General features: G+C 40.1%; 1 protein-coding gene across 5 annotated transcripts in view; it reads right to left on the reverse strand.

Annotated features, from left to right (window-relative positions):
- Nucleotides 1–4777: 4777 nt before the first annotated feature.
- ERICH1 (glutamate rich 1) overlaps nt 4778–17431 on the reverse strand; it is a 106739-nt gene continuing 94085 nt past the window's right edge. For 4 of the 5 annotated variants that reach the window (XM_077812608.1, XM_077812609.1, XM_077812606.1 and 1 more), the window contains 3 exons: nt 15740–15934; nt 7849–8029; nt 4778–6663 (listed from right to left, as the gene is read on the reverse strand). In XM_077812608.1, coding sequence (XP_077668734.1) covers nt 7956–8029; nt 15740–15934 — 269 coding nt within the window. In that variant the 3' untranslated portion in view covers nt 4778–6663; nt 7849–7955. The other variant, XM_077812607.1, reaches the window with a different exon arrangement.

Below are 17431 nucleotides of genomic sequence, written 5' to 3' on the forward strand. Positions count from 1 at the left end.
TAGAAGCATAACAGCTTCATCAGGAGAAGAAGAAGAAATGTGGGTTGCAGGAGTAGCCTCCTTGTCTAGCCTCTCCTCCTGTTCCCCAAAGATCTCCACTTCAGGATCAGGGGATCTGGCTAATGAAGCTGAGGGAGTTCACCTTCCTTTATCCCTTTGGGTGATCCTAGAGGTCCTCAAGAATTGGTGTCTATATGCCACTCATGGATCCCAGTATGACCAGTGAGGTGGTACAAAGGGCAGGCGTGATGGCATCCACGGGTGTCCATACCAACTGTGTGGGCCATGTCTCCCCTGATGGTAAACTGAAGGTGCATCAGTTTCTAGGTGGCTAGATCCATGGTATTGTAATGGAGAGCCTTCCAGACACTTAATATAGGTCATCCTCATCATGCTCTTTATTGTCACTTAACAGGGTAGAGCAGTCATGGATGGTGGAGGAGATTGTCTCAGCACCGCATGTAAGTCAGGGGAATAGGACGTAACTGGTACCATGGTCAAGTTGGTGCCTAGCAAAGGTGAGTCAGGCATCTCTGAGATCATCAAGTTTTTAGGGAACCAAAATCCCTGTGATACCAGCACAGCCGGCGGTACCGCTGAGGCTGGCTGAATAAGAACTGTTGAAGTGTACAGAATCAACGGTACCGGAGGTCTTTTGTGCTCCAACAAATGACCAGCAGATGTTGTCCTAGACTCCTAGACTTCCATGACTGAGACTCTAGAAGACTCTGTCAGTGCCACTTTAGAGGAACTAGACCACCATTCTTTGCTGCTTCTTTCCCCTGCCAGTACCAATTTACCCAAGCCTGGCCCCTTAGGATCTTCGGGCTTAGCAGTGGTAGTGGTACCTGAGGATCCTGCAGCTTCATGGGTACCTAGTGGTGGGTTGGGCAGTCGACCTTGTCAGGGTCTCTTTCTCTTGGCTGATTCCCTATTCAGGCAACTTGTTGCCTGTTTGAGACTGAGAGAAATCGAAGGATTTCCTCTTTGAAGTCATCAGAGAGTACTTAGCCCATGATGTTGACAGAATTGGCCTTGTCATGGATCACTGTACAGCGGGTCCTGAGTCCAGGGTTGGAGGCTGGTCGGAGTGAGCTTTCCATCATGAGCAGTCTTAATTTTTGCCCATGGTTCTTTCCAACTCTCAATTTTAGTTTGAGGTAAAATGTGCACTTCTGAGACATGAGTGACTCTCCAAGGCAATGAATGCAGTGGGAATGGCCATTGCTGATAGGAAAGGTTTCTTCACTGGAGAGGCAACGTTTAAATCCAGGGGAGTTGGGCATACCCTTTTAGGGTTCACAACCTGAATGGGAAGAAACTAAGGAGAACTAACTTAGGCTTGGACAATAACTATTCTACAAGTAAAGTCATTTTTTTGAAGGGGGGGAGAGAAATGAAAAGAAGGCAGTATTAAGACTAACTAACGGAAGCTCTATTACTACATCTAATACTGAAGGAAACAAACAAGAAAACACTAAGAAACTCTGTTAATGGGATTTGCTAAGGCTCTCTCTCAGGCCAAAGGCAGTTGAAAAGGAACTGAGGGCAGAGCAAGAGACTGGGAGAGCACATGTGTGAGTCAAACAGACACAGTTATCTAAAAATCTCCGATCTGAGGTGCAGGGACACGAATACACCTACAATAGAGTACCTATAGGGACACTACTGGAAGAATCACCTGAACTTTTCGATTTGATAAATGTGGAAGGCTGGTGTGTGGCCTGGTGGTTAGGGTACTCGAATCAAGAGTCTGCTGTCTGATTAAAAGCATTCTTTTTCATCCCAGATCACTCAGAGCAAGGATTTGAACTTGATTCTCCCACATTCCAGACCAGTGCCATAACCATCAGTCTATACATCATGAAAGTCTCTCCCCCTTTTCCCCAAGAAAACTTTTTGAAACTGACATGTCTCCATGAAACTTTTCAGCTTTGACAAAATAGTATATTTTGGCTAAATGAAATTTTGCTGAAAATGTTCAAACCAGCTCTAATTGCGAACAGCTCTTCTTGCACACCTTGAAGATCCTGCACAGCCATGTGTGGGCCACTCACTATTTGGTCCTTAATATTCTCTTGATTTTTCTTTGGCATTTCCTAGGGGGGCTTTTAAGAGAAAAACAAACAAACAAAAAGTAAAACTTACCTCTCCCAGGCTTTGAAGTTCTGGGGGCTTGCAAAAAATTGACAATAGCAAATGTTTGCTGAAACTATCTGGCTCGAAGAAGCTGGAACACCTCTCCCCTCCATATCTTAGGACACTGTCCCTCTCTTGCATTCCAGAGGTGAAAGTCTCTGTCTTATACTCCTTAGGAGCTGAGCAGCTTATAAGATGCATGATTTCAAGGCTCCCACTTGTGCTCCTTACCAACTTAGCAAGGAAGTCCAATGTAAAATGTACTGCACATGCACAGCATGCATCTTTGAAAAGTTCATGACTTAATGAATTCAGAATTTAACCAATACAAGGCACTTCTGCTCAATGAGGACTATGATTATTCCAATTTTCAGTTTTCATAATTCAGCAATGTTGGTTATAGGGCTGTTTCAATAAACGTTCCAGGATTTTTGATGTATTTAAAATAAAGGGGAGAGTATACCCTCAACTCTCCTCAGAATTCTAAACAGATAAACTTTTTTTGCTAAAACTTAAAAACAAAAAACCCACCTAAAAATACTTATTATTATACAGACCCAAGGTACATCTAATCTAGTATTCTGTCTCTCACAGTGGCCAGATACTTCACAGAAAGAATGCTAAAAACCCTAACACAGGCAGAGATGGGGTAATCTGCCCCCCTTATGCTAAACTGTAACAGAGCATAAGGTCTAATGTCTCATCCAAAATTTACCATTAATAATGATCACTTTGCATATCCTTGTTATCCATATAAATGTTCAATCCCTTTTTGAATCATGTTAGATTTTTGGCATCAGTGATTTCCTGTAGCAGGGAGTTCCACAGTTTAATCTGTTTAATGTGTGAAAAAGTACTCCTTTTACTGGTTTTGAATTTCTCACTTTTTAATTTAATTGGGCAGTGACCACAAGCCTGGAAAATTTCAACCTGAAAAGTCAAAATTTTGGTAAGTTTTGAGAACTAAAAACAGGATGTTAAAATGGAAACTATGAAGAAAACGACACTTATATTAGTTACCCCGGTCGTATTACTAAAAAAACAGGGTTTGCTTTATTTACCCACATGGTCTGGCTGTCCACTCACATTTATTACTCCTGAGTCTCATTCTGCAACGCTGCTCTTAAACCAGTTTTCTTCCATCTTATATTTTAGTATGGCATTACTGCATACACTCATACATAAATATACACTTATAACCTTGCATTTATCCACAGAGAACTTTATCTGATTGAAACTGGCCCAAATTTCATAACTCTCCAAGATCTCCTGCAGTTTTATTTTATCCTCAACTGTGTTTATAATCCCAGTTAGTTTAACAGCAGCAGGTTTGATTAGCGTACAATTGATCTCATATTGCACATCATGTATAAAGATATCAAACACCATTGACCCCAACTGGCTAAACCATTAAATGTTTCTTAGGCTTGTTTTGTTTGCAGTACTTGACTTTTTTGCACAAAATGCACAGATTTTACAGTGGCTACAGTGAAAACAAATTAAGAGATTAAAAACAACCTTCTCCCCACTTCTAATTCATATTAAATACTTCTTTTTTTTTGAATGAGGAACTTCTTATCATGATTTTTGGGACTAGACAGTTTACAAGACAATATCCTTGTATCGTAGTGTGTAACCCAAAGGTACATTTCAATTTTTAAATAAATGGCTTCAAAATACTATTACAAATTGTACAGAAGAACAACAAACTTTGAATAACCAACAACATCTCTCAGTTGTCACTATTTCCTTAACAATCTCTTATATATTTGTGTTTTCCTTTAGATAGAAATTCTTCCCTACTGCATGAAATTATTCATGACAAATGACAAAAGTTAAGATGCTCACATGAAGCAATTTCTGCTATGCCAACAAAACAGTCTTTAAAAAGTGGGACACAAGAACTTCCCCACTTTCTAACAATCAGTCTCTTAAAAAAAAAAGACAAAAGGATTAATGCTGTCCACTATCACCATCACTGTGTATGGTGAATGTGGAGCCTCTTGAAGAAGCAATCAGCAAACATTTGGGAATTTCTGGAAGTGAAGAGGAGGAATGGAACATAAGGCATTTTACTACAAGGGATAACCAGTTAATGAATCTTATTAATTAATGAGTATTTACAAAAATTGTGGAGAGGAGTGAAATATTCCCTTTGTCCTAATTCTATTCTAATATGCCAATGTTTAAATGGAGCTTGTCATGGCTGAAAAAGAGACAAAACACCAAACCAGCAACTCAGTTAATTAAATTGGATTAAGGCAGTGGTCCCCAAACTTTATACCTCATGCCCCTCCTTACCCCTGTCTGCATCCCCCCCAAATCAGGGATGGGAGCAGGGATATGGCTCTGGGGGGGGGGACATGGACAGGGTAAGGGGTCTGACCCTGGGCCCATAACTGGAGGAAGGGGTAGGGCTGGGAGTGGAGCCTTGGCCAGCAGCTGGGACCCAGGGTATGGGGCCGGAGCCATGAGAGGAGCTGGGTGGTGCTCCCCACCCATGGGGGCTGGATTGGGCCCCAGCTGATTGGGCCCCAACATTACCTGGGGGCTCTCCACAGTTTGGGGACCTCTGGATTAAGGGTTAGAATTCAAACTGTCAAACAAAAAGGAGAGAGACAAGGTAGATGAGGTAATAACTTTTATTGGTCCAACTTCCAATAGCCTTGTTCACACTGAGTAGCAATTTACTCTGCGACTAGTCCCACAGAAGTCATTGAGATTACACATGGAGTAAAATGTTCTTCCTTGAGAGTGAGGGTATCAGAGTCTGGCCCCTTTAAGTATGCAGCAACTTAAAATTGAGCTGCACTGTTTTAAATGAATACTGCACATGATCAAATCCTTTTTATGGTGAGGGAACAGACCAAGCATTAAAACGGAAATATTATTACAAGACATGGCTTAGAGTTTCCAACCGTAGAATTCTATCATACTGAACACAGCCTTTCACTATTGGCTCGTTGCGGTCATTTCCTACTTGGACAGCACCTTTTCCATTCCAATCCTAACTGCATAGAGGACAAAACTGTCTAATCCACCTAAATGTTGATTAGTTAAAAATGAACTAATATTACAGTATAGAGAAGATGTTTGTGGAAGATCAAATACATTGATCAATGTTCTACCATTATTAATACAATGTTCTTCCATCTGGAACAATTCAATAAAATAGGTCCCAGAGCTGGGAGGAATGGATATGAAACTATTTCTATTATACATCTCACTCTCTTCCAATCACTCAGTGCTCTCCATCCTCTTACACTGTAACGGGCCCATCTTACCAGCAACAGCATGTTAGTAAATGGATAGGAACCATGGACCACACCCCATCCAGTCCCAACATGCCTGAGGTGTGCTGCCAGCAGCACTGACTAATTCTCCTTTCCTGTGTGCTGCCAAAGTGCAAGCAGCCAAATTAAAGCTGCTGGCTCATGCAACCTTAATTTGGACCCTTTGTGCACGTTCTTTATTATATAGTTTTTAATTCCATGAACACAAGTATGCTGTGCTTAGGATTCCTGCCTCATTCAGTGCACAGGATGGACAGTGCTCACTTAATAAGCAGCTATTCAATATTTTGTTTTCTCCTAGTTTTTCACTGTGCGGTGCAATGCCTTATTTTCTGCGCACTATTCAAACCCTGCTCTGAAAAAATAAATTATTAATTTCCTCATGGGCTTTTCTATGGTGCTCCTCACTATAGCATCCAACTACTTCACAAACATTCACAAAGGTTCGCAACACCCTTGTGATGTGAAGGCGTGGGGAACGGAGGCACAGGAAATCAAGGTCAGAAGTGTCAACTGATTTTGTGTTCCCAATCTGAGATACCCAGTGCTTGACTTTTCAAGGAGCTTAGCATTGTATAGCACTTTATATATTCAAAGCATAGCTCCCACTGACTTCACTTATCACCATCATTATATGTATTGCAGTAGAGCTTAGGAGTTCCAGTCATGGACCTGTACTCCACTGTGCTAGGTACTGTGCAAACAGAGAAAAGAACGGCCCTGCCCAAAAGAGCTTACAATGTAACTATATGACAAGAGCCGATCAATGGAGCAGACAGACCGACAGGGGAGTACAAGGAAACTATGAGATAATTTTGGTCAGCATAATAAACTGTCAAGTTTGTAGGCCTCACAGGAAAGAAGAATTTTATTGAAGGAGTTGAAGGAGGACAATGAAGTGGCTTTGCAGATGTTTGCAGCTGTGAGTGCTCAACATTTCTGCAAAACAGACCCCAGCCTCTCAAGTCAGGTAAACAGAAAATGAAGAACAAAATTAGTGACCACCTGTGAAAAGTTTGATTTAAGCGACTTGCCTAGCATAAGAACTCTGTGGCAGAGGCAGTCATAAAATTCAGATCTTCAGGGCAGCATTCAGCTGCCTTAACCAGGAGACAATCCTTTCTCTTCCAACAATACCCTGCTTCCTTCACTGCACACCTTCCCACTTCTGCAAAACCACATTGATCGATCCCCAGAGTGGTCCATCCTGTGCACTGAATAAGATAGGATCCTGTGGAAAAAATAGGATGTGATCATGTAATTAAAGACTTTCATTCAGCCCCCTTATGCATATGCATTATGAAAGTTGCACTGGTAAGTCCTAGTCTCATCCCTTCATATTCCTTATGTTGGGTCCCGGTTTACCTCTTCACTCCAAGCCTTGGTGCCAATATGGGGGTTATTAACGGCACAGGAGAGACAGGTTCCCTGAGCTCACTTCTGGTGCCCAGATCCACTCTTGCCCAGAGTAACCACTATAGGGAAAGTCAGACTTCACTCTGTAGCTCTGGGCTGGAGGGAGCCTGCACAGTCCAGTCACACACAGGAACTGTGAGGAGATGGAATCTTTGGAGATGGTAGCTATAAAACTCTAGCAAATCTCTACCGAGCATTGCAAACTGCAATATTTCAAAGGTTTATAACTTTGACAAATTTGGACAGATTTTCACAACGACCCGAGAGACACATCCCTGACACAAACGCCAGCCCTTGCCAAATTTCAGGTCCCTGCTACAGTGCATGGAGGAACTTATTAGAGCTTTCTAAAGAAAAGATAATCAGAATTTTTTAAAAATAAATTTATAAATATATATGTAATTTAAAATTATTTAAATGTTTAATAAAAAACATGGCTAGAAAGGAGATGTTCTCAGAGTTTTAAAAACAACTTTATTTTCCTTCTTGTCTTTCTCAAAAACAGCAGAACTGTTGTGGCTGAACTTTCCAAAAAAGTCAGCCTGCAGCAGGTCACCCAGCATGGAAAATTTCAGCTCAAGTGATTAAAGTTTGGCAAAATTAAATGCAACTAAAAAAAAAGGTCTTATATGGGAAGTGTTGGGCTGCCTTACCAACAGGTGGTGCTATAAATTCCACCTAGAATACATTCTGACACTCTGCAAACAATAATGGCTAAGAAGCACATTTTCTAGAAAGAAATTACCAATAAACATTTAAGTTTAATGTACCTCTTGAATCTTTGAACACCTAGAAACCATCCCATATGTCCCTAATCCCGTAAAAAGATGCATCTGTTTGCACAGATCCAACTGCCGATTCAGGCTCTATGTTAAATGATTTGGTTGATGCATGTCCACATGTAAGATGTTCCCAACCAACCAAAATACAAAATCAAAGTACTTTTATATTGCTCATTATCTTTTGGAGGACAGTCAATGATATAAAATACTTCATTTACCTTGCTGAATATACAGCATGTACGCTGCTATTTCTGAACATTCGCTATTCAGTTTACAGTTGGTATATTAAATTTTAACTCTGCACAGATGGACACACACAAATGCTTTATTTCCTGTTCTTCCCAGGAAGGATATCTGTAATCCAGTAGTGGAATAGAGAAGAGATTATCTTGGCATGATCTGAAAAGAAGAAAACAAATTCTTCCTGAAATATTTTTGTGGTATTTTTCAGCAATCAAATACCTGAAGGTTAAAAAAAAAGCTTTATAAACATATGTTTTCATCTGACATTACCATTTCAGAAAAAGAAATAACCCTTGGAGCTTGAGACACCAATATAAATTTGAAGACGACAGACCAAATTCATTTCTGGAATAAGCAAGCGCGACTCTTCATAGATTAGTTGCTTGTACCAGGGCTGACTCTGGCCTTATACTGTTTAGTGCAACCACTGAATTATTTCGTAATCAACAACACTGAAAAGTGGATTAAAATGACACAACCACAAGTGTATAGTTGAGGCTGAAACAGTCTGTGATCTGCATCATTTCCTTAGGTATTCTCTGAATGGAGAGTGATTTCACCTACCCTTTATTTATTATTATTTATATTACAGCTGCATTCAGAGCCCCAACTCATAGAATCATAGACTAAGGTCAGAAGGGGCCATTATGATCGTCTAATCTGACCTCCTGCACAACGCAGGCCACAGAATCTCACCCACCCACTCCTGTAACAAATCTCTAACCTATATCTGAGCTACTGAAGTCCTCAAATCGTGGTTTAAAGACTTCGAGGTGCAGAGAATCCTCCAGCAAGTGACCCGTGCCCCACGCTGCAGAGGAAGGCGAAAAACACCCAGGGCCTCTGCCAATCTGCCCTGGAGGAAAATTCCTTCCCAATCCCAAATATGGCGATCAGCTAAACCCTGAGCATGTGGGCAAGACTCACCAGCCAGACACCCAAGAAAGAATTCTCTGTAATAACTCAGATTCCACCCCATCTAACATATCATCACAGGCCATTGGGCATATCTACCGCTAATGGTTGAAGATCATTTAATTGCCAAAATTAGGCTATCCGATCATATCATCCCTTCCATAAACTTATCAAGCTTAGTCTTGAAGCCAGTTGGTCTTTTGCCACCACTGCTTCCCTTGGAAGGCTGTTCCAGAACTTTACTCCTCTGATTGTTAGAAACCTTGGTCTAATTTCAAGTCTAAACTTCCTGATGGCCAGTTTAATCCATTTGTTCTTGTGTCCACATTGGAACTGAGCTGAAATAATTCTTCTCCCTCCGTGGTATTTATCTCTCTGATATATTTATAGAGAGCAATCATATCTCCCCATAGCCTTCTTTTGCTTAGGTTAAACAAGCCAAGCTCTTTGAGTCTCCTTTCATAAGACAGGTTTTCCATTCCTCAGATCATCCTAGTAGCCCTTCTCTGTACCTGTTCCAGTCTGAATTCGTCTTTCTTAAACCTGGGAGACCAGAACTGCACACAGTATTCCAGGTGAGGTCTCACCAGTGCCTTGTGTAACGGTACTAACACCTCCTTATCTCTATTGGAAATACCTTGCCTGATGAATCCCAAGACTGCATTAGCTTTTTGCACAGCCATATCACATTGACGGCTCATAGTCATCCTGTGATCAACCAATACTCCGAGGTCCTTCTCCTCCTCTGTTACTTCCAAGTGATGTGTCCCCAGTTTATATCAAAAATTCTTGTTATTAATCCCTAAATGCATCACGTTGCACTTTTCACTACTAAATTTCATCCTATTACTGTTACTCCAGTTTACAAGGTCATCCAGATCTTCATGTATGATATCCCAGTCCTTCTCTGTATTGGCAATACCTCCCAGCTTCGTGTCATCCGCAAACTTTATTAGTGCATTCCCACTTTTTGTGCCAAGGTCAGTAATAAAAAGGATTAAAAAAGATTGGTCCCAAAACAGATCCCTGAGGAACTCCACCAGTAACCTCCTTCCAGCCTGACACAGTTCACCTTTCGGTGTGATCCATTGTAGTCTCCCCTTTAACCAGTTCCTTATCCACCTTTCAATTTTCATATTGATCCCCATCTTTTCCAATGTAGCTAATAATTCCCCATGTGGAACCATATCAAATGCCTTACTGAAATCGAGGTAAATTAGATCCACTGCGTTTCCTTTGTCTAAAATATCTGTTACCTTCTCAAAGAAGGAAATCAGGTTGGTTTGACACAATCTACCTTTTGTAAATCCATGTTGTATTTTGTCCCATTTACCATTGACCTTTAACTACTTTCCCCTTCAAAATTTTTTTCCAACCCTGTGCATACTACAGATGTCAAACTGACAGGCCTGTAGTTACCCGGATCACTTTTTTCCCCTTTCTTAAAAATAGGAACTATGTTAGCAATTCTCCAGTCATACGGTACAACCCCTGAGTTTACAGGTTCAATAAAAATTTTTGCTAATGGGCTTGCAATTTCATATGCCAGTTCCTTTAATATTCTTGGATGAAGACTATCTGGGCCCCCCTGATTTAGTCCCATTAAGCTGTTCAAATTTGGCTTCTACCTCGGATGTGGTAATATCTACCTCCATATCAACTGAGCTTGTGCTAAGCAATGTGCGGCTATATAAAAGCACAGTATGGCCAGAGCTTCAGCCTTAACACACAGATTCCCGTCTATTTAACTATATTTTTGATAGCACAGCAATGAGTACCGTAGATATACCTATCACATTTAAGACTGCTCTATAAAGTCATTTTAATGCAGCTTTCCTATTTTATTTCCTTTTGTATGAATACTCTGCAAAAATGTTATTTTGAATAACTTGAAGGCAGATGTATTAATTTGAAGGCATATGTACTGTACCTAGGTGCAGCATAACTATTACTTTTCCTGGCCTGCAAAACACAAATGAAATATTTTTAGAGGACATCTCTCCAAGAAAACCAGCAAAAAGTAGCTTTCAGCTCTTTAGTGAGTGATAATTTCCTAGGCAACAAGAGAGGAGTCTATTTTAGACTTGATACTCGCCAACAAAGAGAAAATGTTAACAGACAAGGGAAGGGAGCTAATGAGTAGAAACTGAAGAGGTCATATATCAGGGAATAATGACATTATTTTTCTATTGGATAATTACCTATGCTCTTAACACACACTCAGAATTAGGACTAAGAATCACTCATTCTAAAATTTGTAATTCCCAACAGCATATAAAAGCTTTATCTTCTAGTCACAGACCATTTTTTGACTCATGCACAATAAGGTGACATGAAGCAGCTCAACCTCCCCTCCAACGTAGACTCACAAGCAGCATTCTGTTTCCCACACTTTCTGGAAGAGGTGAGTGAAACTTCTATGAGAGATTCCTTTATGTTTGACCCCTATCCCTACCCTCTTCAGGTGTATGGAAGATTTTGGGTAGAGAGGGCTAGAATAGGGGTCTCCAAAGTGGGGTGCGTGCACCCCAGGGGGTGCGCGGCAGGAGGAGTGCTGCCGGCACGATGGCAGCAGCGCTCCCGGACCTTTGATTCTTCGGCCGCAGCTCAGCTGTCCCCGCTCTGTCTTCGGCAGCACGCCGGCGGTAACTCTCTTTTTTTTTTTTGGAGCTTCCCTAGAGCTGGACCTGGGGGTGCGTGATCCAAAAAGTTTGGAGACCACTGGGATAGAAAATGGCACACGTTTTTTGTGAAAAAATTCAAAAGAAGTGAAAAATGTTAGGTTTTCCTTGCAAACATTTTCACATTTTTTTAAATTTTGAAAATGAACAAAAATATTTTTAGAAAAATTGCCATTTTTTAATCTTATTTTTAAAAATGAAAATTTTGATCACCTCTAACTTTGGGGTGATTACTGAGGTGGAAACCATCCAACTCCCTCAGTCTGCCCCCCCAATCCCCTTCCTCTGGTTCTGGAGTGAGCTAGGGGACCACCTCTATATTGGTTAGAGTGCAGCACATTATCATAGGCGTCCTGGATTTCCCCGTCTCTTTTCAGGTACGTTTCCTCACTTGGTACAAAGTCCTAAGGGCCAGAGAGAGAATGACAGCTTGAAGTGCGCATCTCTACAGTTTCACTGTCCTAAGTAGTCTCTGCCATGTCCTCTCCCTGCAACTCTGATGTGTTTCCCACCTCTTCTTCCGGACATCTCCTCCACCACCATTGCATGCTCTGCCAAAGAATAGGAACTAAGAACTTAAAATAAAATGTAAATTTCCTTTTCCTTCTTTTCTTTTTTCTTTCTTCTGTCTACTGAACAATACCTCCCAATCACAGTAATGTTCTGGGAGGTGTGGAGAGAATTCCAGATAAATGCTTTATTCAATTATCTTTTCTATAACAGGGTAAAGCAATAACACCATTATAAAGTTCAGAGATGAGGAAGATACATTATTATGTATAAGGAGAGGGTCCGCGTAAAGACTTTTATTTATTCTTCTTCATGACTCCCCACTGCAACATCCTTCATTAAAGGAAAAATACCCCCCACAAATTATTAGCCATTTGACCCAGGTGTCTTACACTGAATCATAACCACAGGGAAAAGGGGTTCTTTTGTTAACTTATTGCTTCTTGAAGCACAAGAGAAAAAAATGGGTTTGTTTTGCAAAAATAAGCCTCTTTGCTAATACTAATAAAAACTGTTTTCTTTTCACCAAGTTAATGAGGAATTACCCTTTATTCTAGGGCATCACAGCCCAGTAAAAAAAAAAACAAAAAACAAAAACCCACACTCTAGAAACAAAGGCAAGAGAATCATATGAGCAAGTCCTGATGGAATTTAGATCTCATGTTTGGGAAATATTGGGGTTACTAAGAAGTACTCTATGTTTTATCTTTTTGAATAGCCCTGAATTGTGTTTCTGTAATGAGCAGCTGGAGTTTGCTGAGGCAGCGAATTTCTGTAATAGCTACAAGGAAGGTTGTCTGCTTTTATCAGCTTTCTGTTGTAGATTAAATCTGGGGTTTTTTGGACTATGAAAGAAAAAAGTTAATTAATTAAAAGGTAGAAAAATAAATACATAATTAAAAAATTATGTCGGAAGTAATTTCTTACCATTACATTGTAGCTCTTTGAGATTTCAAAAAATAAAGTTAAAAAGTGATTACCTCTGCTGAGGTAAGTTAGTATAGAGCAGACCTTTAAATAACAACACTTAAAATACAGAAGGCTGGATTCTTCTCTCACACTGGTGTACGTGAGGAATAGAAATTTGATTGTATTGACCAGTGGAAAATAGGTGTGAGTGACAGTAGAACTGAACTAGGAGTGACTAAAGACATGAGGAGAAAATCAACTGGGAGAATAAATAAGGCTGTACACCAACAGGGATGTTTTCAGTCTTCTAAAAGAGGAAAAAATACTTATTTCAAAGGGCAGCTCTGCTGTGAATGCTTATTTTACATTTTCTGAGTGAATTTTTCAAAGTTAATTTGTTTTCTTTTCCTTATTCTATTCAACAGTTGTGTTTTACCAAAAAGAGAGAGACAGAGAAAAGGTGAGTCTGATCCAAAAGCCCACTGAAGCCAGTTGAAAGATTTCCATTCACTTCAATGGGTTCCGGGTCATGCGCACAGTGACTATAACGACTTTGCACATGACTCAACTCTCACTTCTCATTGACTTAATGGAAGATGAATTAGGCCTTTTGTTAAAGGCCCAATTCTGTTACCCCTATTAATGCTGAGTTGTATTTTGCTTTGAGAGTATTTATTCTGAAATCAGTGGGATACACAACATACTTAAGGGTAGCAGAATCTGGCCCTAAAATTCCAGCTCCAACTTTAAGCAGTTCACCTGTGATCACAGTGAAGGATGATTCTTTACATTTACTGTACACATGCATTTTATTCCACATGCAGATGCACTGCCAATGCACCAGGTCTTCAAGCATTGAAGAATTTCAAATGTACTTTTTGAAAGAGTAAGGAATAATAGCTGAGTTCTGGTTAATAGCCTCAGACTGTAAACCCTTCAGGGCAGAGATTCTCTCTTTTCTGGGTCTGAACAGCAAAATGATGCACAAAACCCTACTGGGGCTTTGTGGTGTTACCATCACATAAAATTATAGTAGGTTCTAATGCCCAGTCCTCTATGAATTACTGTCAGGTATCTAATGGCTACTGTCTTCACTTACTCAGTTACTGCACTACTGGAACAGAATACAGCCCTGTATTCATAACCTAAACTCTATTGCAGTGCTTCTCAACCCGCGGCCTATGGGCCAACTGTGGCCCAATCGGCACACAGCTGTGGCCCATATGACATCCTCAGGGCCATAAAGGTAGTATTTTTATATGGTGTGGATGTGGCCCACATAACACAAAGAGCGGCATATGCTGCCCACAATGATAAATAGGTTGGGAACCTCTGCTCTATTGTAATAATCTTTGTATAAAGTATGCCTTGTAAAGTATCATTTGAAAATTCATACTTTGCTGGTCAGTACTGTCCTGGTAAAATATGTGTGGCAACATTGTGTGTGAGGTTATAAGATTCCCCTGTATGATGTTGTTAACATATGTTCCAAACCCCACAGCCCTGCCCAGGCAGAAGTCAGGTCTGTCCTAGACAAAGGAAGGAATGTATGCCTCCCTTAATTTGCATTTAAGCAGTGAAGAGAGTCATCGAACAGGGAGGGAAAACAAAGGAAGTTCAAACAGGTGAAAAAAACCCAGCAGGGAATATCTTTCCACATAGACCCTTTGTCTCCTGCGTCTCAGCTGGAAATGTTTTCCAAGAGGGGAACTGAAACTATAAAAGGGAGGGAAAAACACTACAAGGGACCCCTCTCTCTCCTGGCCCATCTTATTCACTACATCTGAAGAGACAAAGGAAGCAGCCATTGGACTCTGGGAGAGGGGTCCTGACCTAAAGAGTTTGGCCAGTAAGACTGCTGAAACACGTAGTGAGAAAACTTTGATTTGAATCTAATATAGTTTGTTAAGTTAGGTACCAGTAAGCTTTTTATCTCTATTTTTGTTGTAACTACTTCTTTCTTTGTAGTTAATAAACTTGTTTTATTGGTTTATCTCATCCAGTGTGTTCAAGCTGAAGCATCTGGGTAACTCCATTTGGGGTAACAAATTGTGTGCATATTATTTCCTAAAATGAGTTACGGACTTAATATATTTGCATTGTCCAGGAGAGGACTGTGCAGTTCAGGACACATTTCTGGGGGGAAATCTGGGAGTAGGACTGTGTTGGTGTCACCCTGTGGTAATTTTTAAGACTGATAAGAATCAAAGGTGTGCCTGGCTGTCTGCAGCACACACAGACATAGCTGGGATTGAGTTCCATGCTGGAGGCTGTTTGTGAGCAGTCCAGGTTGGCGGCTACAGCAGCAAGACACTGGAAAGGACACCCCAGGTTAAATGGCAGGGATGACACAACTACTCATTCATCTGAATTGTATCTTGATAGGTCACAACTACCACTATCTTACTCATTACTTTTCAAGATGCTTTAAAGCACTATACACAATGGTATATTCACTATACACAGTTCACAATACTGGTTTCTTATTCTAAGCATTGAGAAGAAACAGGGACTAAACCTATTCAAATAGCTGATCTCTTCCTATGCAATTCTGAGAGCCTTCACCTCTCACTAACTTCTTTGAGAGCTGAGGACACTCAGCACCTTACAGTACGGGTCACTATTGTGGTTTCATATCAGTCATAACTCTTCCCCCCGACAAAAAGGCAAATTAATGTGTTCCCCGTGAAGAACGATGCTTTCATAATCTAGTAATAATCTTACTTTCACCATTGTGTAGTTATTTAGTTACTGTTTTGTCCCCGTATGAGAATCATGACAAATTTGAATATTTGAACATTTCTAAATGTTGAGAAGAACATCAGCAGTATGATGAGTAAACTGCACATACCTGGCAGCATCATGGAATGTTCTTGGAATTGTTCCAAAATGCCCTTCAATCTCTCAATATCCTGCAAAAGTACAAGGGATTTCATCTGATGTAGAAGTGTCACATCTGAGGAAGCCATGCTGTGAGATTCAAGATGTTGTAAAATCTCTTGGACAGTTGCTGAACTCATAGCTGAATCCGTGCATTTTGATTTAGCTGAACAAAGAAAGCCAAATAAATTTAGGAACTTTCTCCATGTTTATTGAAAATTTGTTAATTACCTTTACTTTTAAAATACATTTCCTTCCTTTTTATTTACACTTCCTTAAAACCAATACCATGCTGTACTGACATGCAGCCTGTTTCTTCTTAACATGATGGGTAGGAAGATGCTGAATATGAAAAGTAAAGACGACGCCAATAGGACTACCAATGAATTGTGAGGAATCTAAACTCGCTACCTAGCTTTTCTAATAAAAACAAATTGTGATTTATGATAAAGTAGGAAGGACTAGGGAAAAAACTGTACTATAGTCAAAGCAAGTGTCTGTGTACAGTACCACACACATATTTTTATGGATATACATATACAGAGAGAGGGTCTGCTGTAAAGCTTTTTGGGAGACAACTGATCATCTTATTCCTGTATATTAATATTTATGCTTTGAAAATATATATTATAGCATGCAATAAAATTAGAAAGGAAACTATGATTTCTCATACTGTGCTGTTGCTTCTCCTAACTTCTCCAATGCCAGTACCTTCGAATGGTTTGTCCCTATAACCCCCTCGAGACAGGATTTCTTTAAAGTTAGCTTTTCTAATAAAAACATTTGTAAGTGATGTGTTTAGATTCCTCCTAATTAATCTTTCTAACAGAAATATAAAGGTATAATGCAACATGGTCATTGGTAAAATCATGCTGAAAGCAGTGGCTTCCAATTTTATCTAAAAATGGGGAGGGAAGTGGGGTACCCAATGAGAAAGATTGTGATAAAAGCAAACAGCATAATTTCAGATCTATATATAAACCCCCATTTGTCTAACAGGCAAGTCAGTCATACTGTGATATGTAGATGCGACATCTAATCCATAACATAGATTTGCTTTTGCCTGACAATTTCTCTTTTGTGAATAACCAGGTCCATGTTCGGTTTACTGTCTGCGCTACAGTTTTGGAGTTAGGGCCAATCTGTCAATCACTGACAGAATTTAGCTTTGCCTATTTTGGAAACTGACAGCCTGAATACTTTTTGTTAGAACTGTGCAGCCAACACAACTATGGGAAAGTGAACAGGATTCCATTCTGGCTCAATGAATTGTTAACTAAGAGTCAAATTCTACTCTCAGGGTACATTTGAGCTGGGAGGTGAGTGTCTCAGCTTGTGTAGATATACCTGCACTAGCTCTGCTCGAGCTAGCATGCTGAAAATAACAGTGTAACTGGGGTACCATAGGTAGCAGCTTGGGCTAGCTTCCCAAGTATCTAAGGTGTCTGGGTGGGTACACAGGTCTACACGAACTGTGAATCACAACTCCCTGCTCAAATTTAGATATACTCCTAATTACAACAGTGTAATTCTAGAGTAACTCCATTAAGGTCAGTTGAATTACTTTTGATTTACACTGATTTAAACAAGAGCGTAATTTAGTCATAAATTCTAATTGCAAAATCTTTATTACTGATGACAATATATGAGCCTGAAAAACGGT

This window comes from Eretmochelys imbricata, chromosome 3 (assembly GCF_965152235.1).
Source record: "Eretmochelys imbricata isolate rEreImb1 chromosome 3, rEreImb1.hap1, whole genome shotgun sequence".
Taxonomy (NCBI): domain Eukaryota; kingdom Metazoa; phylum Chordata; order Testudines; family Cheloniidae; genus Eretmochelys; species Eretmochelys imbricata.